The sequence below is a fragment of the Argiope bruennichi genome, chromosome 7 (genome assembly GCF_947563725.1).
Source record: "Argiope bruennichi chromosome 7, qqArgBrue1.1, whole genome shotgun sequence".
In the NCBI taxonomy this organism is placed as follows: domain Eukaryota; kingdom Metazoa; phylum Arthropoda; class Arachnida; order Araneae; family Araneidae; genus Argiope; species Argiope bruennichi.
Window position 1 is genome coordinate 87,030,416 of NC_079157.1, and position 23,571 is coordinate 87,053,986.

Sequence of the window (23,571 nt, forward strand, 5' to 3'; positions counted from 1 at the left end):
TTTTACATTATGTTTATTAATTATTCTTAAGCACACATTGCTTTTGTCAAGCTTTAAAACATAGTTTTTTTTTTGTAATAAGATATATAGTAGTTTTACAATGTACCTTAATTTTTTTAATGTAAAATTTTGAGGTATTAAAATTTGATAATACAAGATTAAAAAGATTTTCAGTATTTATTTTATTGTGGCTGATAGATTGAAATACATTATCTACGAACTTCACTTGTTGCAAACTGTACAGATAGCATCAAAAAGCAATTTCTATATACGCACATTTAACTATTTTGGCCAGATCTTGTCGTTGCCAGACAAGAGAGATTCTACTGTATATTACTGTATTTTGCATGCATGAGTTGTGATTAAACTTTTGTATATTTTAAGCTGTGATATATAATAAACGTTTTGGTTATCAGGCACTGCACCAGTCTAGTTTGTTATAGTTTGGCATTTTTAACTGGGAGGATGAGAATATTGAGCAGCAAAACAAATCAGTGCTTATCATATTTTAAACATATGAGATTAATTATTAATAGTATAATTTTGGATTTTTGTGTATATAAAGAATGAATGTTTATTTGCACATTTTTATTAAAAATTTATAGTTTTCCTTGAAAAAAATTAAGGAAATTTGTCACATTTGGCCTTCAAAACAAAGGGAAGGAGGTCACTGTCAATTTTTTCAAAATCTAGAAGTTAATTAAAATACTTTAATTAAAAATTAAACAAGTGTTGTATGTTTTTTTTTCAACTCTATCGTCTGAAAATGTTTTCTCCTCAAAATTATTTTTACATTATCTTAAAATTAAAAAAAAATTGCCTTTTTAATGATGTCAATTTCATTTCTATATAATTTTTCTCAAATTTAGTAAATATTTAGTTTTATTTGATACACAATTTGTAACAATGTTTTAATTTTGTTGATAGAATTTAAACTAATTTCATTGTTTTATTAACTCAAGAAATCATGTATTTTAACCAGTATTAAGATTAAAAAAAAAAAACAAAAAAAAAAAAAAAAAAAAAAAACGTTCTTTGAACGTTAACTTTGAAGTAAAAATTGTTATCTTTTCTTTTATATTAAATTCGTATCTTTTAATCCCATTAGAAGAAAAGGTAAAATGTTAAGTAGACGCATTCCATCTTAATAGTTTAACAGTCAGGAGAGACCATATTTTGGGGAACGAGTTGATCGTTAAAAACATCTAAGAGTCTAGTATTTTAAGGCAATAAACATAACTTTTATTAAAATACGTTTTTAATATGAACTTATATTAATCCAGTCTTGCATTGATCCAACATTCCTCTGGTCTGTTATCTGCTTAATTATTGAGAATCTATTTTACTTGTAATGCATTTCACATGTAGGCAGCTATAAGAAAATTATATGATACATGTTTGACTTTTTCATGGGGGGGGGGGGGCTGAATTCATTTTTAATGCTTTATTGTATTGTAGTCATTACTTGAATTCAGGAGCATGAAAATAATCATTCATCTTAAAAAGCAGCTTTAATTTGTTGTTGTTGTTTCTAATGGCTCTTGTCTAGACAAGCCCACTGAATGCAGCTTTAAATTTATTATTAAATATGTTTTGAAAAGAAATGTGATTAAATGACTGTGATTTTCCTATTTTAAGACTTTGTTATCATTATTTCTGATTTCCTTTAAAAGTGATAAAAATAGTAAACTCATTATGAGCTTTTTATTTATTATAAAGAAATTGAGAATAAAGAATTCAAAATTCGTATCATCCACCTTTTTTTTTTTTTTTTTTTAATGCAACGAAACAAACATATACAAATGGCATTTTATTTATAATGTTGTATCATTCTGAATCATTATTTCAGATTTCCTTTAAAGAAAATAAATGATAAATTAAAATTAAAATCGCAGATTATTTTTCTTTTATAAAATAAGAATAATGTGAAGAAATTTGTTGTTTTGACATATGGAATTCTTGATTTTTTTTTTCGTTGCTACAATTAATTTATAAATTTTTTTTGACTGAAATTTTGTCTATGATTTTAAATTTCTTGTATATTTGTATATTTATGCCAAATGTCTTTGCAGTGTAACAAATTCCTGTACTTTTTTTCCAATTTAAAAATTGCAATAATAAATGTTTTTTATTCATATCTTACGATTTTATATCTTTCTCATTTATATATGAATTGAATCTTTGTTTTTTGTTGTTGTTTTTATAGCTAATTTTCGGAAAAAAAAGAATTATTTCGAATTTGCTATTTTATTCTAGAGTTATGTTTTTATACATAACAGGAGGTCTTCTGCAAAATGAGTTTTCGTTTTGTTTCTTTTGGGTTGGAATTGTTTATTGAAATAGATATGAATTTTTTTTTAAAAAAAATTATAATTCATTTAGAACTTTTTTGGAGTGAGATTAACTGAGTCTTTTAGCGACATATTTTTCAGTCAGATTTGTATTTTGTTTCATTTATTTCTTAATTAACAACATCTATAATCTTATATATTTTTTGAACTAATTTTTTTTTTTTTTTCATTTAATTCTCTTACTATAAGATTTTTTTAAAAATCGATGTTTGTATGCAACAGTTTTAAATAGGTCTCAATACTTTTGAAATGAAGCTAATAGTTATTTATATTCAACGCTAAAACTGTATAAAATAATTCAACGTTTTAACATTAAGAGGTAAATGCACTAGCTATTGGATATACAGATGAAGTTAAAAGCGGCTTAAAGAAAACTTGAAAGTTTATGTGAATATATACCCTTTTCTGTATACATATTCTTCCTGGTATTTTATTGACAATACATTCGATTTAACATTAAAAAAATGATCATAAATTTGTTTATTAGCAATTATCTTTTTGACTTTATTTATTCTGTTTATTTATGAAGTAGTGTTCAAAATTAAACAACTGTTTTGGATTATAAGCAAATTGTCTCCTCCCCTTAACTCCTAAGCCTTCCGCAAAATAAAAAAAAATAAAAATTCGATTTCGAGATTTTGACAAATTTCCACATTTCAGACTTCTTAAAATCCGAAGAGAACATTCTTGGAATTATGTCTGTCTGTGAACATTTCAACTTAAAAACAGTTTGAGCTAGACGGATGAAATTTGGTATGTTTTCTTTATGCCAAATTTATTGGTTCGGATTAAATTTTGATCGAAGTCCATTCAAAGGGAATTTGTCTGTCTGTCCGAAGGCAAGTGAATTTGATAATTATAAAACATAAAGAACGAGATCGATAAAGTTTGGTGTGCACTTTTAGCATTTAAGGTGCGAATTCGTATCAGATTTTGAGATAGATAAGATGTTGACCATCTATTGATATTTGCATTCGCATGTAAATGCGATAACTCACAATGTAATGACTTAGAACAAATGAAATTTGGTATGCAATCTTACTGCTAAAATTGTAGTTTTGTGTCAAATTTGGTTTCACTTACTACAGACGAGACAGGCTTCAAGTGAATACTCGGTTTTTTTTCATTATGCCAGAAAGCACAGAACGCGGCTTTCATGTACGGGATTCTGAAAACAAAACAAAATAATAATTTTAATAATAAATGAGCATTTATCGTTTTGCCCAAGGTCCGCACTTTTCATTTGAAAGGGCGAAGAGAAGGATAAAAAAAACCTTTATCTGAGAATATGCGAGAAAGTTTCAAGGAAACCATTTTTGCTGCTTTTTTTTATGAGGTCTGGAAGCTATAGGATCAACTTTACTATATCATGTCGCACAATTTACCAAAAACAATAAATATTTTTATTACTACATAAATATGTGTACGAAAAATATATACAGAAGCTCAGACTATACACACAAAAACAAAACTGTATCCACAAAATTCGGAAAAATTGCTGCGTCTTTGAAGCTGCACATCTCAAAATGACATGCACAACACTGTCCGCAGCAGCAAGTCTTTCCATTAATTACCCTAAATTGCACATTTCTAATGTCTTTTTACAGACCTGAATCTGTGAATTGGTATTAGTCGGTAATTAGAGACAGCAAAAGAATTTTTTCATTTGATGCTCTTTTCTTGCGTTTCTTCATTCTTATTAGGCCGAGTGTTGAGCAGTCTCTCGATGTTGGTGAGAGGAGCCTCTAAGAGCAAATAGAAGGGCGTGGCTAAGGCGAAAGCTGTCACGAGATTGGCTAAATACTCGTACACCTGGAAGGTAAAAAAAAAAGATTAACATCCATCGTCTAATCCATTAACTGCCATCCTAAATTTCATATCCAAAATCCATTGTATGTCATCGTTAATTTTTTAAATAAGCAATCAGTTACCTCAAATTTGGCATAAATTTATTACAGAAAATGAGATGAGCGGGTTTTTTTGAAATTTTAATTAAGTATGAAATGAGATTTTTGATGTTTTTCTATGATAACTGCCGTTGTTCAAACAATTCACTTATTCAGTTGTTGTTCAAACATAAGTTTTAGCCATTTTAAAATTAAAAAAATTGTTTTTAATGTTACCAATTTAATTTTCATGAAAAGCTTTCCTAAATTTCCACATTAATTATTTTTGCATAACTTTTAACAAAAGATTTTATTATTAAATTCAAACAGTTTTCAATAAATCATCAAAAAAGCGCACGATTTTCTTCTTAATTTCTGTGCAGTTTACATAAGAAATTGAAATTGAATGATCGCGAAAGTTAGAAGGTACCGGACAGATACGTTAACTTCTTCTGACTACCGGACAGATACGTTTTTAATAGCATTATAATGTCAAAAGACGAGCCTCTATTAGAATGTTTCATATGCACAATGAACAAAACAGTCGTAAAACTGCACGGATTTAATATCTATCAATATTTAGTGCTTAAAAATGTTTTCTTGAGGCAATCATGAGCATTAAGTTATACATAAGAGATTTAATTTAAACGCAGCAAATATTCCCGGTGAAACCAGCTAGTTGCCAACGACAGCTATTAAATAACTAAAAAATATGAATTTTCAAAAAGTTACTGAAATTTAAAAAAAAAATTAGCCTAACATATTTATTTAACCCTTTGCATTCGAATGTCTCCTCTCAGTCACCATTCAAGACAGTGAATCATGTTGACATTTTATTTATTTAGTTTTTAAATTTCAATTGTTAAAAATACCTACAAAATGTTAAAAAGATGTAGATTCATTTTTTTGGTGTAATAAACGGGTCCATGTATTAAGTGAATAATTATGCATCGAATTATCTTTCCGAGTGCAAAGAATTATGCTATTGAGATAAAAAAAACATTCTAAACTGTGAAACTAAATTCAATAATTTTAATTATGGTCAAAGAGTGGTGTCACAATGTGACCTGCCCAAAGCCTCAAAATACCTAAATCCGATACTGTATATTCTCACATAGAAAAATCCTGTGTACGAATTTTAGAATCTTTAACTCATCAGAAAGTGAATGAAAACTAGATAATAAAATTCCATTTTTATTAGCAAAAAGATGGAATTGAACCTCCCATTAGGCATTAAATAAGAGTTTAATAAAGGGGCTTTTTCTCACCATGTCGTAGTGCGTGGTGGATAGCCTCTCCCTTCGACTGCCCAGTCTTGTCCAAATGACCAGAGGATGAATGAGGTAAACCATGAAAGTGAGGCGACTGAAGGGCGCAACCACAGCTGATGATAAAAGAGTGTTCACAGGACCTAAATGGAAGGGTAAACATATGAACAAAATAAAGGTAAATAATTATAGTTATGCAGGATGCGATTCTTCTCAACTTTGCTCTCCAATTATTGGTTCGTCTAGGAGGGAGCAGGTAGGACATGTCCACAGCAGAATTTATATAATAGAAAGGAAGAATCATTTAGGTACATTTAAGAGGAAAATAAGTTTTCACTTTCCCGTATTTGGAATGTACAAGAGAAAAGTGTTGTAATTGTCCGAGAATTCAGACCTTTTTGAGTCCGAAGAATTCATTTTTGAAAGTTATAGTGAGTGTGTTGTGATTTTCTAATGAACTTCCCGGTTTTAAATATAATATTTTTAATCTACACAAGCACAGCTACGCTACAAAATTTACAAACACATATAAGCAATTGGGTTAAAGAAAACAGTATGGCGGAGGGATTTCACCAGTTCCAGCCGAAAGCAGTCGGCGTTAGCGCAAGGATTGCGCATGGGAAAAAGTCGACCACAGGATGCTGGTTTTTCGTTCAACTGCTTGCTTGTCTGTAAACGCCACAAGGGACTTCTGTAAAACACCACAAGGGCGCGCTCTCTGCTCAAGGGGAAAAAGAGGTGCTACAAAGTATGTTTTTCTGTGAACACGATAATTAAACCAGGGGGAGAGCTATAACCAAAACCTTCTCGCATAATCCCTAATAATCATGTACGCCTTACTTGGCACTGGTGTACAATAATTACGAAATGGCGTAAATTTAGCATTTATACTGAATTTATCCTGTCATTCTTGGCGAGTAATTTAGAGATTCATCTCTGGCATGCGGTAAATAATATCTGAAAATCGAATTTGTGTTTTAGACGCATTTTTACCTACCGATCGACAAAACAATTTGAGATAAAGCTACATTTGTTGTCATAAAATCACATACCAAATTTCGTACATTTAATTAATTGTATATTTTAATCATCGCGTTTGCTTGTTTCTGAAAGTGCAGACTGACAGTTGGATTTGCCACAAACTTTGACAGGTGTCTAAATTATAGATGTTAAATCTGTGCAACGAATTTTATCTCTCTGCCTCTCTTTGTCTTGTAGTTATTGTGTTAACTTATATTCGAGCTGGCGTCCTGGCATAGGGATACCACGCTTTCCCCGTGATCTGGGCTTCCTGGGTTCGAGTCCCAGTTCGGGCATGGTTGTTCTTCATCTGTTCTATCTGCGAGATGTGTGAATGTGCCCTCCTGTAAAAAGGGACTGTGCAAATTAATGTGATACGTGAGTAGCTAAGACGTACTCTTGGCTCTAGTTGGCGCTACTAAAAAACAAGAGACGCATCCTTGGCTTAAAATCGCTGATTTTGTGAGCGAGCTTGTCCATGGCAAGTGCCATTAGAAACAACAACAACACTATTCGAACAGGCGGACATACGGACTTCCTCTGAACAGATTTTATTCAAAATTTAGTGTAAAGACGGTACACCAAATTTCCTTCGTCTAGCTCAAAGCGTTTTAGAATTGTATTTGTCTCGGACAAACAGACGGACATTTTCAAAAAATGTGCTTTCCAAACTCAGGGAGATCTAAAACGTGATTATTATCGAAACGAGTTCGAATTTTTTTTACTATACTTTCTCTATACTATGTATACGAGAAAGTGAAAACACTTTGAGCTAGTATATGGCTTTATAAAAAAGTATCTATCAAATTTTGAACGAAATACATTCAAAAGAAGTGTGTGTCCTATTGTCTGAGTTAACATGATTATTACAAAACGAAAAGAGCTAGAAGGCTAATGTAATATTGACATTAAATTAAAACGATGTTCATTGTTCAGTATCAAATATTTAATCGAGTTTCTTCCATCATTGAAGTTAAGGAAAAAAGCTTCTGCTAAATATTTGTACAATTTATGTAAAGAATCAAACAGTAATATTGCATTACTGTAAAAGTTAGATTGCAATTTGTCTCAAACATTGAAGTTTTTAAATGTCTTTATGGTGTAATGGAAATCGACTTAATTAACTTGCAGAGAAACTCTTATCAAGTTATGTGTAAAGAGATTTATTTAAATTAAACATAATCTACACTTCCATTGAGCTAGTTGGTCGCCAAAGGCGACGAGAAAGAAATGATTTAAAGTTGTCAGACAATGTTGTCTTGAGAAGAAATCAAGACCGCTTCATTCGAATCTACATTCCCTTAGGAGTTATAAGAAATGTTTCACGTAATGATTATTGGGTGATGTATGGCAACTTAATGCAAAGAGCCACAGCGACAGCCAAGACCATAGTAGAAGAAAAAAGTTGAGAAGATGCCTGATGCTATTTGTCTGAAAGTAATTTTGGCAAAGTTTTCATCACGTCTATTATTAATATTTTAAGTATGTTTTGAGGAAATAAAATTTAAATTTTGTTTGTTTTATTCTTGCATATCGTCTTTGCTTTGGTTATTGTTTTCAAGAAGCTACAGCGTCTCTGAATGGCATTTCCAACCCTATGTTCCAATATGATTAGTTACATTAGTTAGTCTAATTAATTTTCCCTTTCATTTTGTCAAAATTATTTTGAATCATACTGTTTTGATTGCAATGTTCGTAAAGAAGAGGAACGTGAAATTTCCATTAGCACAAGATATGACACGATATTTCAAAGATGTTGTTCGATATTTTGAATAATATATCGGAAAGATAATCATATGCTCCAATATGATTAGTTACATTAGTTAGTCTACATAAATGAATTTTCCCTTTCATTTTGTCAAAATTATTTTGAATCATACTGTTTTGATTATAATGTTCGCAAAGAAGAGGAACGTGAAATTTCCATTAGCACAAGATATGACACGATATTTCAAAGATGTTGTTGGATATTTTGAATAATATATCGGAAAGACAATCATATGCTCCAATATGATTAGTTACATTAGTTAGTCTACATAAATGAATTTTCCCTTTCATTTTGTCAAAATTTTTTTGAATCATACTGTTTTGATTGTAATGTTCGTAAAGAAGAGGAACGTGAAATTTCCATTAGCACAAGATATTTTAAAGATATTGTTCGATATTTTGAATAATATATCGGAAAGATAATCATATGCTCCAATATGATTAGTTACATTAGTTAGTCTACATAAATGAATTTTTCCTTTCATTTTGTCAACATTTTTTTGAATCATACTGTTTTGATTATAATGTTCGTAAAGAAGAGGAACGTAAAATTTCCATTAACAGAAGATATGACACGATATTTCAAAGATGTTGTTTGATATTTTGAATAATATATCGGAAAGATATCGTTACCATATTAAAAGGCATTTTGTGGTATTAGAGACATTCACTCCACATATGGAAAGAATGTCCCTAATACTACATCATGATGAAACATCATGAACATCATATGCTGTGAACAACAAGAAATTCACTCCACAAGTAGAATGAATTTCTAAATTCCTTGTGCGAGAAAGGAAACGAATTTTCTACATAGCATGATGCTTTTCACTCGCAAGAAAACAGTTAAAAGAAAAATCAGATTTAAAATTCCCTTTTATTACAAGATATTGTACAATATTCCCAATGTTTTTCGATATTTTGAATGGCAGCCAATGTCTAGAAGATATCGCAACAATGTTGTTCGGCATTTTGTGCTAATAGGGTAGGCAGTACTACGTATATGAAGGACAGGAAAATCAATCGACATCTGAATTCCTTACCTCCACGGCCCGTGATGCATGCATAGAGGACCCAGGCGACAGCAGACGTGAAGACAACTCTGTGTAGGCCGGCGTACAGGATGGCCAAAGCCCTGGATTCTTCCTCACCCGTAGAGAAACGATGGGTACCGAGAACCGAAGACATTCCCAGTAAAATTGACAGCAACCATCCACTTATCACGTAGCCCTGTATAAAAAAAAATTGGAAAAAAACTTTAATAGGGATGATTGCTTTTCATTCTTCACATTATCGAATACTTGTCCCCTCTTACAATGGAGAATATGGAGATGACAGAATAGAAAAATGAATATTATTTGCATGCAGTATAAAGCCAAATATCATTCAATTTGCGAGAAAGAGTTAATCAACTGGGGAAATGACATCGCAGTTATTGTTCTAAAATGAAAATTAGAGCCAAAAAACGTGCAACTGCCCCTCCTGTCAGCAACCACTTGCCCCCCCCCCCCTTCTTGTCGGCGAGAGATTGAGAGTTTCGTCGGCAAAAGTTTTCACCACTTCAGGAGACCTTGGCACCACTTCAGGATTATGGAGACCTTGGCATTAACGAAGATGTTAATTTAAAAATCACCTTAAAGTAAATATAGTGTAAACAATAGAAATATCTAAATAGGTTTATGTGGTTTGACTTGATTTGGCAATAACCTACAAATGAATAAGACGATGCATTTTACTGGCAATTTTTGGTCGGCTCACATGCAATGAATGGAGACGACGTCAATTCTGCAGATTTTCAGACATGCGATTCAAATGTTGTTCATTCAGCTTATAATTTGCACTGTTTTTGCCAGTATAACCGACAAGGTGAATAAGAGATTGTATTTTGCCAACTATTTTTGGTCGGCAAACTAAGAACTCAATATGATGGATGTCGACGACGTTAAGTCTGCAGATTTTCCGCAGAAAAGGTCAGTATCTGAATAAGAAAAAGATGTAGAGGATTGGTATGAGCGGGGATAGAACCTGGGACCTTGTAGTTCGCAGCCGAGTTACAAGACTACAATACAAAAGCAATTGCCCGTGTAGCGTAGCTGTTAACTGGCTTATAAGCTTTCACCACAAAGCTAAATAATAATTTTCTTTAATAAATATAAATCGAATTTTTATGAGCTATTTTGCAGCCCCTCTCTTGTCGGTTTTGTCTCACCTCACCCTCCCCATCGGCAAACTTCTGCCGCTGCCTCTGATTAGAGTTCCTGGCACTTCCATCCAGGTAAACTGAAGAAACAGAAGTTTTCCAGCTCTTTAACTATTCTAAATTCTCATGCTAACTGACGTAACCATATTGGAAATGAGCAGTGCTCGTATAAAAAATTATATACTTCATCATGAGTTTTGTTTTCTTATTCACCAAGCTTGAATCTATCGGATTTTTCTTTTTTTATCTTGGGACGCTTAAAATGTTAGGTGATGCTTTTAGCATTTAAAACGTTAGGTGGTGCTTGGAGCATTTGTGGATCTCAATAGTTTTTTTCTTATAAAGTTGAATGTGGAAGAGTAAGCTTTCTTTTCCCCTACCAAATTACAATCTTAGGATCATTTGCATTTATCGCCCGTCTTGATGGGAACTATTTTCACTTTTTTTATGTGATGTCAATAATATAAATAATATGACGTAATAAATAATAATATAAATAATAATAGATGAATAATATAATATAACCATATAAATCACTTTTTAATGTGATTTATATGGTCGGTTATCTTCAACCGATGATGGGACGTGCTTTCCACGGGAAGGGTTGTACCGTGACCGGTAATGGTCTTTAGGACTCGACCTCAGTTCTCGCCAATGCTGTGATGATGGTCTAGTCATTCAGGTTTATCCGCGTGCTTCAGGGCGAATTTGAATAGTCACTTTATGAATACAATGGTGCATTATAAAATTTTATTTAATTATTAGTTGCTTTTCTAAATAAATTAATGTATATTAATTTATGATTTGCGAAGAAAATAAAATATACCTTTAGCAATCAAAGCATCATATTATTATGTTCACGATATAATGTTGATCCTGAATTCTGGTTGGCTCATAGAATTTTTGATTTTTTTCATGTTATTTCTAATCAAATATTTTAGACAACTGACCATTGAAAAAAAGTCTTACCTTAGCTAACTTGTGTTCTTTATACTTGAAGACAATGTATCCTAGCAGCATACCTAAACAATAGGGGCCTAGGTGGGTAAGAGTGTAGACGTGGACATGGTTCAGCACCTCATGTACCTTGCTGAAAGGGGAAGATGAATGAAATTTGTAATGTTAAAGATGTTTTTTGTTTTATTTATACATTTATTATTCACTAAATATATTTAGTGAATTTAGTTTGGTTATATTTATGCCTCATTATGAAGCAAAATGATGATTAAGTTTAAATGTTAGACCAGTCTTATTTTGTTATGTTTAAATTGATACAGCAAAGTATAAAAAATTTAATTATTTCAATTCTTTTGAGGAAATCTAAGAGTTGTCGAAAGTAAAATTCACAATATTTTGAAATATTTCTAAGTGTGATTCTTGAAAGGGATGAATGGTATACTTGTACATCTAGCAACTGCTCATGAATATTCAATTTATTTATGTGCTGAAATAATGTCTTGAAGTTGTAGTGTTCATGTAGAGCGTTGTATAAAGCACTTCATTGCTAGTATAAAAATAAACTCTTTATTTTACTAACAACTATCGGAACATCACTGCTTAGCGCTCGTATATACATAGAACGGGGATTCCCCGGGCGAAGTATTAACATAGATTGAATTAGGGAAAGTAGATAGGTAGTGCTTTAGAATAACATGAATGAAAGATGGCGCTACGATCACTACAAAGTTAAACAATAAGTAAGATTTTCGAAAAATGTGTAAGTCGGATTCACATAATTAAGAATCTAATTTTTAACATAAATGCCCACATTCATGTGAACAATCTTGTTTGTGATTCTTCGTTTATATAAGAATAAATACATTCATTTGCATCTAACAATTGATCGAGATTATTCTATTTATGTACAGAAATAATACACACAAAACACAAAAGAATAAGTTAAAAAAATATTATTCGTCACCCGCCCATCAGAATGCCGAGAAGAAGTGACTTACTCATTGTTGACAGCCGATATCATAGCGGACGGCATGATTTTGTGTACTAAGGTCTGTAGTCCAACAGCAATGCACGAAACAACAATCGACAACATCAGTATTGCTAAGCCTAATTTACAATACCTAAGAGAAAACAAAAGGAAGTTCAGAATATGAAATAGAATAAAATTTCACATACAAGCACTTATAAGTGGGATAGCGGAACTTAAAACTATGGAAATATGAAGGCAAAAACAATGGCTAGATATAGGTGATAAATATCTGTTCATTTAACGATGATCAATTGCATTTAGAGGAGATGAAATTGGGGATTGATGAACAAAGTGTATAAGCCGAGAAGACATTTTTCCTCCTTTCTATCAGAAGGACGTATTATAATAGACACAATCTTTTTCTTCAGGATTTCGATGAGTATACAAGCTTTAAACTTATCTGAACAAAACAACAACAACAACAACAACAACAAAAAATTTATTAAAAAAAAATGTCTGACTTTCTTTGAATGCTATAAAGCAAAATAGCAACAATTTTGACATATGAAACTAGTAGTCAGTTTTTCACAAAAACTAAAGATTTTGAAATTTTTTGACGGAATCTATTAATGTTAAGTTTGGCTGCCTATCGATCCGTGTACTTGGGAACACGACAGTCTCAAAACACAACATGCTAGAGAAACGAAATTTGGCACATGATTTTACTATTAAATTTATAGAATTACATCAAATTATAGATTATATCCGATTATAACTACAAGCTGGGTAGGATAAATGTAACATGACTATCTTTGTACTAAAATTCTAGATCTGTTTATAATTCTGGACTAATTATGCCAACAGTTATTTTGTTTATTTGCTTGATTATACTTGTGTATGTGAACATAATAACTGAACATAACTAACAGCAAGCAGAATTAATGAAATTTGGTGTGTAGCCTTGAGTTCGAAATTGTAGATTTGTATTAAATTTTGAACCCAAATTTTAAAGAGAAGCGTTATAAAATCCACTTGATTCGCTTCGCTGTTCCATGGAACAAATTACAAAACACACTGCACTGTGTAAGAATAATCCACCTTTAAGAATATCTTCTTTATTTTATATGGAAACAAAAATCATATTAAAATCATAATCATAACTGAATGATTAGTTTAAAATCCATTATTAATAGATCAAATATCAAAAACATTGTTAACTCACTTGTTCAAGACTAGAAGGAAAAAAAGAGCCACGATGTAGAGTTGCAAATCAGCCGCCAGATACCATGTAACTAGGGTGCACTGAAAATAAAAAAAATTATTAGGCATGTACAATCTGCAAGGATGAACACTGATTGAATTTTGTACAAATCTATAGTTTTTATCATATCAATAAAATCTGGTACATTTGCACTTCACTTTGAAAAGTCAACGTTCACTTTTCAAAGTCCAAGAATGAAGTAAAATATAAGTTGATTAACATTTTTGTTGTTTTCATTTTAAGCAAGCGTTTTATGTTTTCATCTATATTTTTCAAAAATATGATTTCACAAAAATCATTTTTCATTTTCTCTAATAGTTTTGCAGCCACAAAAGTCAATACTCCGGTCGAATAAGCTGGTACTCAAAAGCAGCTAGTATAATAATATAATTCAAAGCAATTCCGGCCGTTTTCTATATCTTTTGTTACAGGAGATCTGTTTTTCGCTATTGATCAGTAAAACCTATTGAATGCTACATATCAATACAACCGAAGTCTTCTATATTATACATATAATGTTTAATAAAATTGTTTTGTTTTCTGCTCGTATTAATTTATATTCGATTTTATTTAACGTAATTACTGAATTCATGTACCAACTCCATCTAATTGTTCACACTTGATGCTCGTCTGTTTTGAAATACTTGACTTAATTTTAAATTCTATCTCATATTTTTATTAATCCTATATGTGACTTCGGCACCGGGTATTTAAAATTTCCGCTGTTTACAGAGAATATACAATGGTCTGCCAATGATGGGATGAGGGACAAATAGGATGATCGTCGCAAGAATCTATCTCCATAACCACTGAAAATATCCTTGAAATGACAGTTATTTTCAAAAACATTCACCAACTGACACGACTTAAGAAAAGTGTTTAGTTCCCAGAGTCGAATTTTTTTTGACAATTTTTTTTTAAATGACTACCATCCTGACTGCATATCTAGCCAAATTGATTGACATTTGGCGAGCTTTCGGACGACTGGCATGATCTTGGCATGCAAAACGGACACTTAACTCTTACTCATCACAAACTAGGCGTTATTGCTGTGAAACTGCCTAGTTACATATAGCAAGAAGATTCGTCATGAAATTGAATGTGTGCACGTACTTAGAGAATGTAAAGTACCGTCAAATATAGAGTTTTCCTTAATGATCTTTTCAAGAGTACATCTTCGCTCATATGAATGATATTTCTGTTGAAATGAATTTTCAATCCCATTTATTTTACAATCCCCCCCCCCCCCACAATAATAAATGAATAATAAACATAAAGAAGCTGAAATTTTGATTAGCTTCGAAAATATTCTTACCCCTTTGTCTATTCCAAACCAATTGGATATAAACAATAGACTTGTCCACCAATATTTGGCGCAGGACTCCACCTGGGGATCAACATGCTGATACCAGAAGGGTCCGGAACCAATAAGAGGTAGGAAGAAAACGAGGCCCATCAACAATAGTAGAGAAGGGGTCAATCTAAAAGATGTAATATATATAATATTAATAAAGCGGATATATTGATGTACTATGTATGCATTGTTACGAATTTGTAATATTGCTTTCCTGCGAAATAAGATTCCTGGTAAGGAAAGTAATATTGCAAATATATAATGGATGCTGGGTCAATGACTCCCGGCCTCGGCGACAAACTATCTGTTATCGAAAAACCCTACCTCTATTTCTAATAATGATAAAGGTGATATATGCATGTGCGTGCATATTTGCTGTTTACAGGACAGACCGTTTGACCTTCAGCTTCTCACGTTGCAACAGATAAAGTTTAAACGACAGGAATGTACGACCTTGAGCGATTTTCTTAAGAATAATTAATTAAGAACTAACCGAGATATTGCAGATCTTCCCATTATAACTTCAAAAAATTTAATTCCTTTCTATTTTATGGTATCAATTTAAATTTTCGTTAATGCTTAGTTTTTTTTCTTGAATTCTGAAAATTAAAAAAAACAAACAAACAAAAAAAAAAAAAAAAAAAAGAGAAAAGATTTCAGCATAATTTTTAACTATACATTTTGTTGTTGCAATGAAACTCAAACAATTTTAATTATTTCATCAAATAAGATTCACCAACACGAATCCCCCCCCCCCCCATTGTTGAAAGCTTTGGTTTCTAGATTCTGTCTGTTATCTGAGTGGGCTGAGAAAGTGAGAATGAAAATGCATAATTCTTAAAAAATAACAGACAGATGCATAAGACATTTAATTAAAATGGAATTAATTCTTAGGATATTTAATTGAAATGGAATTAAATACATAAGGAATTCAATTGAAATAGTGTCAATATTTCTGGTTTTTGTAATATTTTGGGCAATAAGGATAGGCTTTGCTATGAGCATGCTTTAACAAAAAGGAATCTACAGTAAGCGGGCGTTTTTGTTAATCCAAAAGCCTCTGATCTGAAATCTACCGGTATATCAAAAACATCCAATATCATATTTATGTTAATAAGTGAAATAGCTACTTGATGTACACGGCTCGTACAGTATACAAGTTTTAACTTTTTTTTAGCTAGTAGTACACTCACCTGAAATATCGACGTAGAGCCATTACTGGTACGTTAAAACAGCCTTTGCTTTTCTGCAGAAACTTTAGACCTCCAACGGTCACCAAAATTCCACTGGAATGGAAACATTTAGTTGAAATTTATTAATAAATAATCGATAGAAAAAAATAAAATTTTTCCTTTGAACACACACACACACACACACACACACACACACACACACACACACACACACACACACACACACACACACACACACACACACACACACACACACACACACACACACACACACACACACACACACACACACACACACACACGCGATAACTGAAAACTAGAATTAAAGATGAGGGGTGCTGCAGGGCACGCTTTAGGAACTCCGCAGGAATTATCTTAAGACTTGCTTACATTAGCGATTGGGAATTACAACCATAAATGAGATATTTCCCCGTCTACATAGGTATCTAGACTAAATTGAATGATCTAAAATATGATCCTACATGGAAGCTGAAGGTGGAGTTATAATCGTCTATCACAGGTCAATGACCAATCACTTCCACGAATATGTGCATTCCATCATTGAAATGGAAGCGACTCATCCATACATCGTTATTATACCCCAATGAGAAGTGACGAGATTCATTCTTATCCGCTGATTCCTCATCTTTGTGGTATCCTTTTTCCATTCCAGGATTCAGTGTACAAGGAATATATATATATATTTTTAATTCCTTATGCCATGGCTTAATATATATTTTCAAGAGTTATTACCTCTGGAAACCGACCCGATTGAATTCAGTTCCAATGAATCTTCATGATTTTGGATGATGGTTTGACGTATTTACACCCTCACTTATATCGACTTCACCTTACCAGAATAAAATAGCCCACCACAGAATTGAAGTTTGATATAGATGTAGTGCATGAAACAAAGAAAGAAGGTTATAGATTCCGTTTTCCGAGTGTGATTTTAACTAGCACTAATAGTCTTATGTACACACTGGTAATGATAGCTATCTGGGGTAGAAACTGACTGAGGAGTTTAGTTTAGTTTAGTTATATTAACGTCCCGTTGTAAAGCAACACTAAGGTTATTTTGGGACGGACCACGTCATTTTGAACCACGGTCAGATGACGAGGACGACACATAAGCTGGCACCCCCCTCTCCACACCACACCAGCGGGAGGACGTTTGGCATGACAGATTTTAACGTGCAACAGACCCCCTTACACGACAGTTCTTCGGTGGAATCGGGTCTCGAACCTGAAACCCTACGGCTCACAAGCCGAGACCTTATCACCAGGCCACCGCAGCCTCAATTGATTGGGGATATTTTCCTCCAAGTGAAACACAGCTGGGCAATTCTTTCTAAAAATCCTGCAGGAAAGCAACCTCCCACCATTTATAGAAGCTAAAACAGATTTTGAATTCGGTTATGTTTCATACTAGTTGATAGAAAGTGCTTCAATTTCCTTTGTCATGAATTGGCGCCTGGACTTGACAAAGTACTACACGAAGAAGTGAAATTAGAAACACCTCCACTTTCCAAGTACATTTCTCAATTTGCTGATACGACAAGGCCTTTAGAAAGCAGAGTCTAAAGATTGACTAGGCCAAAGAGAAATTCATTCAAAAAGGTAGGTGGTTTCTTCGGTTCTAATATTTAGTTTCTTGCTTTTGACGACAAAAGTTTATTATTAAGAATACCAAAGTTTTTTCTCACCTGAGGAGGAAGAACGTTTCGACGGAGAGCCACCCGTTATGGATTAATTCGAATTCCAAAGCTTTGAACCAACCTTGTATTTCGGAAGGGTCCTCTGCAATAAAAAATGTTTTTATTGAATCATTCGGAGGGCAAGATGAGATCTTATCAGTTTTTTTGCCTTATAATTAAATATTAACTCTAATTTTATTGTATTGAATGTATATATTATGAATATATTGTATATTATATTGTATTGAATATATTGAATGTATATATTACGAATATATTGTATATTATATTGTATTGAATATATTGAATGTATATATTACAAATATATTGTATTGAATGTATTGTATTTATTGTATAGAAATTTATCTGCTTTATTACACCTTTGTTTAAGGCAAATATATATAAAAATAAATAGTTTAGCAAGTTAGTTTATCACAGTTTCTTGCTATCATATATCAAATTTATAGCATCTATTTATTAATAATGTAAAAACCCATACTGCAATGCTCATGCTATATATTTTGAAATCTGAGAAACAACCTAAAAATGCATTATTACTATTTTAATAAAATCAGCGGGAGTAGTCTCCTCAAAACTTTCTCGCATACTCTATAATAAAAGGATTAAACCATAGAACGGCTTGCATGGCATTGGCGTAAAATAGTTCCGAAATATTTACTTTTGGCGTGAGTATAGCATTTTTATTGAATTTATTGTGTCATCTTTGGCGAGTTATTTGGCGATTAATCCCAAGCATGCGGTTAATAGCATCCGAAAATCGAATTTGTTTTTTAGATTCGTTTTTCCAAACCAATTAAAAAATAATTTGACACAGATCTATGATTGCAATCACAAAATCCCGTACCAATTTTGACACAGATCTATAATTGCAATCACAAAATCCCGTACCAATTTTGATACATTTAAATCATTGCGTTTTTGATATATCATGTTTACATCCTTCTGAAAGTACAGACCAAAAGACGGTCAATACTTTGTTGGATTTAATTCAAAATTTGATACATGTCTAGACTATTGATGTAAATTCTATGTATAGAATTTTATCTATTTAGTTATGTGTTATATTAGAGCAGAAGAATAGACAGACTTTCACTAAGAGGATTTTTCTCAAAATTTGAAAGAAATCTACAAATTTGGTATAAAGACCATATACCATATTTCATCCGTTTAGAACAAAGCCTTTTTGAGTTATTTTTGTCACAGAGAGATAGACGGACATTTTCCAAAAATGAATTTTTCTAACTCAGGAAGATCTAAAACGTAGAATTTCGCCAACATCTCGAGATCGAATTTTTTCACTGCTACTATACTTTCTGTATACTATATATACGAGAAAGCAAAAGACTTATGACTTACCAATCTTGCATAAACTGATGCATTTTTTATCCATCATACGAATGTTTAACCCTTTAAAGGGTCATTTTTTTTAGTCATATTATGTTAAAATATTTTTAGGCTTGAAATTAGAATAAGAAAAGGGATTCATTTAGCTTATTAGATAAATTCAATTTGATTAATTAATTAATTTGGTTAATTTATAATTATGTAACAAATCAAGACACATTTTTTGTGAGATAAAGAACTAAAGCATATAAGTTTCTGTCTTTCTAAAAAAATTTGTCAGAACTTATGCCAACCTACATAAATTCATAGAAAGATTGATAAATTTGGTGGGAAGCATACTTCCCACGGCCCTCGAAAGGGTTAAACAATATTTTAAATTATTTAAAAATTCTCGCTTTCCAGCTTAATTTAAAAGAAAATGAAATGATTATTGAATATACTTACTGAGAAGCTCGAAATCCATTAATACGTAAGTGTGTCCCAAAACTACCCAACACATGGTGAGGGCTCGTACGCCGTGGATGCAGCAGAACTCAGTGGAACTGCCACCGGGAGCAGAAAAAAGACGGCGGCCATTGGAGGACAAGGAAAACGCTTCCAGCAGACTTCCTTTTGAAGAAAAAAAATGATAATGAAAATTTAGGAATGTAATTGTAAGAGTTTATTTTTAGAGTCGTCTTTAAAGTCTGTCCTTACAATATTTTGGTTTCATAAATTTAACATAAAAATTACTTATTTTTCAGACGTTTCAATGATCAATATTTCACGAGAAAGTAAGATAATTAATTATTTAAAAAATAAAATCGATTTACTGGGCTCCAGAACAGGTTTAAAATACACTAAATAAACAAATTCTATCCGGGGAATCCAAGTGCATGTTATTAGAAAATTTAGACCCTATCCAAAAAAATGGAATTTACTTTATTTTGTACTAGCCGCCTTTGGCGACCAGCCGGTTCGCCAGTCTTAATGTTCGTTAAAATTTTAATAATTAAATATTTTATGCAATTCCAACTTTAATAGATTCTTCAGCAAAATATTTTAAAACTTCAAATTTTGATAGTCATATAATTCACTCATAATATTATAAAGGCCTTCAGTCATAACGTGATATGTATCTCTCTAATTTTCTGTTACCCCTCGTAGAATTCATGCTTGAAATTAAAGTGTAAAGGATTAATCTGCAATTAATGTAATAATATTTTTTTACTGAAACAAAGAATTTTTTTTAATAATATGATTACTGATAATAGAGTCACTGAGCGTTTAAACTTTATGGGCACTAAAGAATATATTTCTTAATTTATGTAATATCTCAAGAATTTGTCAACAAAATTTTCTCAGATTCATCATGAACGGATCGATTCATTAACAATGTTTCATTTTAAATGCATCAATAGCTAAGAAAATAAAATGAATCGTTTAAAATAATCGGTCGAAAACAGGTTTAAAAAAATACTTAAAAACGATGTACTTAAAACTATAAGCATATATAAAAACATATATAACTAACATAAATACAATTTAATTACAAAAGCATGCAACTAACTTAAAAATAATTTAAATCATTGAAAACAGGTTAAAAAAAACTACTTAAAAAACGATGCACTTAAAACTATAAGCATATACAAAAAATATATAACTAACATAAATACAATTTAATTACAAAAGCATGCAACTAACCTAAAAATAATTTAAATCATTGAAAACAGGTTAAAAAAACTACTTAAAAAACGATGTACTTAAAACTATAAGCATATATAAAAAAATATATAACTAACATAAATACAATTTAATTACAAAAGCATGCAATTAGCCTAAAAATAATTTAAATCATTGAAAACAGGTTAAAAAAAACTACTTAAAAAACGATGTACTTAAAACTATAAGCATATACAAAAAAATATATAACTAACATAAATACAATTTACTTACAAAAGCATACAACTAACCTAAAAGTAATTTAAATCGTCCGTTGTTAATGGTTGCCATGCCAACAATCAGAACACAGTGCGCATGCGTGAATTTTCTTCGCCTTTTACGGTAACGCAAATGCGTGAATTTTTCTACGCCAGTTGGGGTAACGCTATGCAGATTATACATTTTTAATTTCCTTTATTCTGTGTTATTTTAATTCAAAAGTACTTCAGAATGAATCTGAAACATGGATTAATTAACAATGTTTTATTTTAAATGCATAAAACATTAAGAAAATAAACAGAATCGTTTGAAATAATCCGCCGAAAAATCTTAACCCTAGCCTAATTACTGTTGGGAGAAAAAAAGAACTAAAGCCTAAATCATTTGGCGTTGGGGGAAATGGAAGATTATTTTGGCGGAAAAGTTGGCGGTGGGGAAAATGGAAGATGTTTTGGCGGGAAAGTTAGTTTTTAATTAATAATTAAAATTCTAATTAAAATTTCAAAAAAAGGGACCCCAGGTGCACATTCCCGACCTCTAAGGTATACATGTACCATATTTGGTAGCTGTATGTCAAATGACCTGGTCTGTAGAGCGCCAACACACACACACACACACACACACACACACACACACACACACACACACACACACACACACACACACACACACACACACACACACACACACACACACACACACACACACACACACACACACACATTGAGCTTTATTATAAGTATAGATATAGATAATGAAGTCTTAGGCAATATTGATTCAGAAAGTACGCAAATTTTAAGTTTTTGTGAAGTATATTTACATAATTGTCAAAAATAGCAATTAACCGCCAAATATGGTAAATTGTATTATTTTTGGGTAACCGCTTTCTATATTCAATTTGTAAATAGTAAAATTTGTGTGTAGCTCTTTTCTCTTCTGTCTCATAATGCAATAAAGAATGCATCTATATTTAATCCATGCCTTTTTTTTTTTTGCATTCTATTGTTCTGATGACTCCGCTATTTGTTATTGAATTGGATAGAAAAAAAATATTCGCCTTCCTTATTTAAAAAAAATAAATCATCATTTCGATAAATTTGGATCTAAATATTGAATGAAATTACTAGACCAGCCTCCTACCATTGGTCTCAGGTATATATTAAATATGAATGTGTAGCAAAAATAGTATCGGATAAAGCTTGAAAGTTGACTATATCAAATTCAGAATTTCGGACTAACTCTGCTCCTCTTCTTCTCGATGATTTAATAATAAGTTTTTTATAGTATATCAAAATAAAAGATAATCACATATCATATTTTAAAATCCTTTTTTTTTATGAATTCTTTCTATCATATAACTTAGATAGTAACTAGTATTCGAAACTGCTACGAATTTTATAGATATCTTTCATTGATTATTGTTTTTACTCCATATATTATAAAAAAATTCAAGAAAAAATACAAATATCAAAGCATCTAAATGCAGTCAGTATATATGCTTTATACTGAAAAAAAAAAAAAATCACGTATATTCAGGGAAAATTCGGGGTACTTACTGAGTGTTGATGCTTTCTTCTCAGAAAACAATTCTACTCCTGTGCCTATGAGACACAGTATGAGTAGCAATCCCAAGAAAAATCTGAAATAAAAAGTTTTGATTATAACAGAATCTACATGAAAATGTTACATTTTTATACCGTTATTATTTTTATGATTATCATTAATATTTTATTTCTGAGTTAGAAGTTTCCATTGAATAAGAATGAATGAACTTCCAATAAAACCACGACAATTCTTTGTATTTGCAGAAAGACATTTATTTTTAAAAGCAGATCAAACCAGGGGTTTTAAAGATGAATATTAAAACAAAACTACGAACTGTGGACCACGCTTATCAACTTTAGATGCATTTTTTAGAAAAAACAAGCACTCAATGGTTAATTTATAATTTGGTGCATAGATTGTAGAGTTGTTCAGATCACTAAAACAAAAGTCAGAATTAAATGTGTTTTTTTATTGAGAAAACAAAATGCCAGCTCTCCAACTTTTGATCACTTACATTTATTACCATTTTTTAACGTCTGTTTGAGGCTGTTGGTGGATAATTTATGATTTGGTGCATAGATTGCAGAGTTGTTACATATATTACCATTTTTTAACATCTGTTTGAGGCTGTTGGTGGATAATTTATGATTTGGTGCATAGATTGCAGAGTTGTTACATTTATTACCATTTTTTAACATCTGTTTGAGGCTGTTGGTGGATAATTTATGATTTGGTGCATAGATTGCCGAGTTGTTCTCTAGATCAAAAGTCAGAATTAAATGTGCTTGTTTATTGAGAAAATAAAATGCTAGCTCCC

At 31.5% G+C, this 23,571-nt stretch overlaps 1 protein-coding gene across 2 annotated transcripts in view; it reads right to left on the reverse strand.

Moving 5' to 3' along the window:
- Nucleotides 1–3,742: 3,742 nt before the first annotated feature.
- Nucleotides 3,743–23,571, reverse strand: part of LOC129976522 (nose resistant to fluoxetine protein 6-like) — a 93,457-nt gene continuing 73,628 nt past the window's right edge. For both annotated transcript variants that reach the window (XM_056090135.1, XM_056090134.1), the window contains exons 5-15: nucleotides 22,766–22,848; nucleotides 19,734–19,898; nucleotides 17,934–18,027; nucleotides 16,228–16,320; nucleotides 14,996–15,161; nucleotides 13,642–13,721; nucleotides 12,448–12,570; nucleotides 11,462–11,582; nucleotides 9,336–9,522; nucleotides 5,506–5,648; nucleotides 3,743–4,163 (exon numbers count right to left, since the gene is read on the reverse strand). In XM_056090135.1, coding sequence (XP_055946110.1) covers nucleotides 4,014–4,163; nucleotides 5,506–5,648; nucleotides 9,336–9,522; nucleotides 11,462–11,582; nucleotides 12,448–12,570; nucleotides 13,642–13,721; nucleotides 14,996–15,161; nucleotides 16,228–16,320; nucleotides 17,934–18,027; nucleotides 19,734–19,898; nucleotides 22,766–22,848 — 1,405 coding nt within the window. In that variant the 3' untranslated portion in view covers nucleotides 3,743–4,013. The remainder of the gene's footprint in view (nucleotides 4,164–5,505; nucleotides 5,649–9,335; nucleotides 9,523–11,461; nucleotides 11,583–12,447; nucleotides 12,571–13,641; nucleotides 13,722–14,995; nucleotides 15,162–16,227; nucleotides 16,321–17,933; nucleotides 18,028–19,733; nucleotides 19,899–22,765; nucleotides 22,849–23,571) is intronic.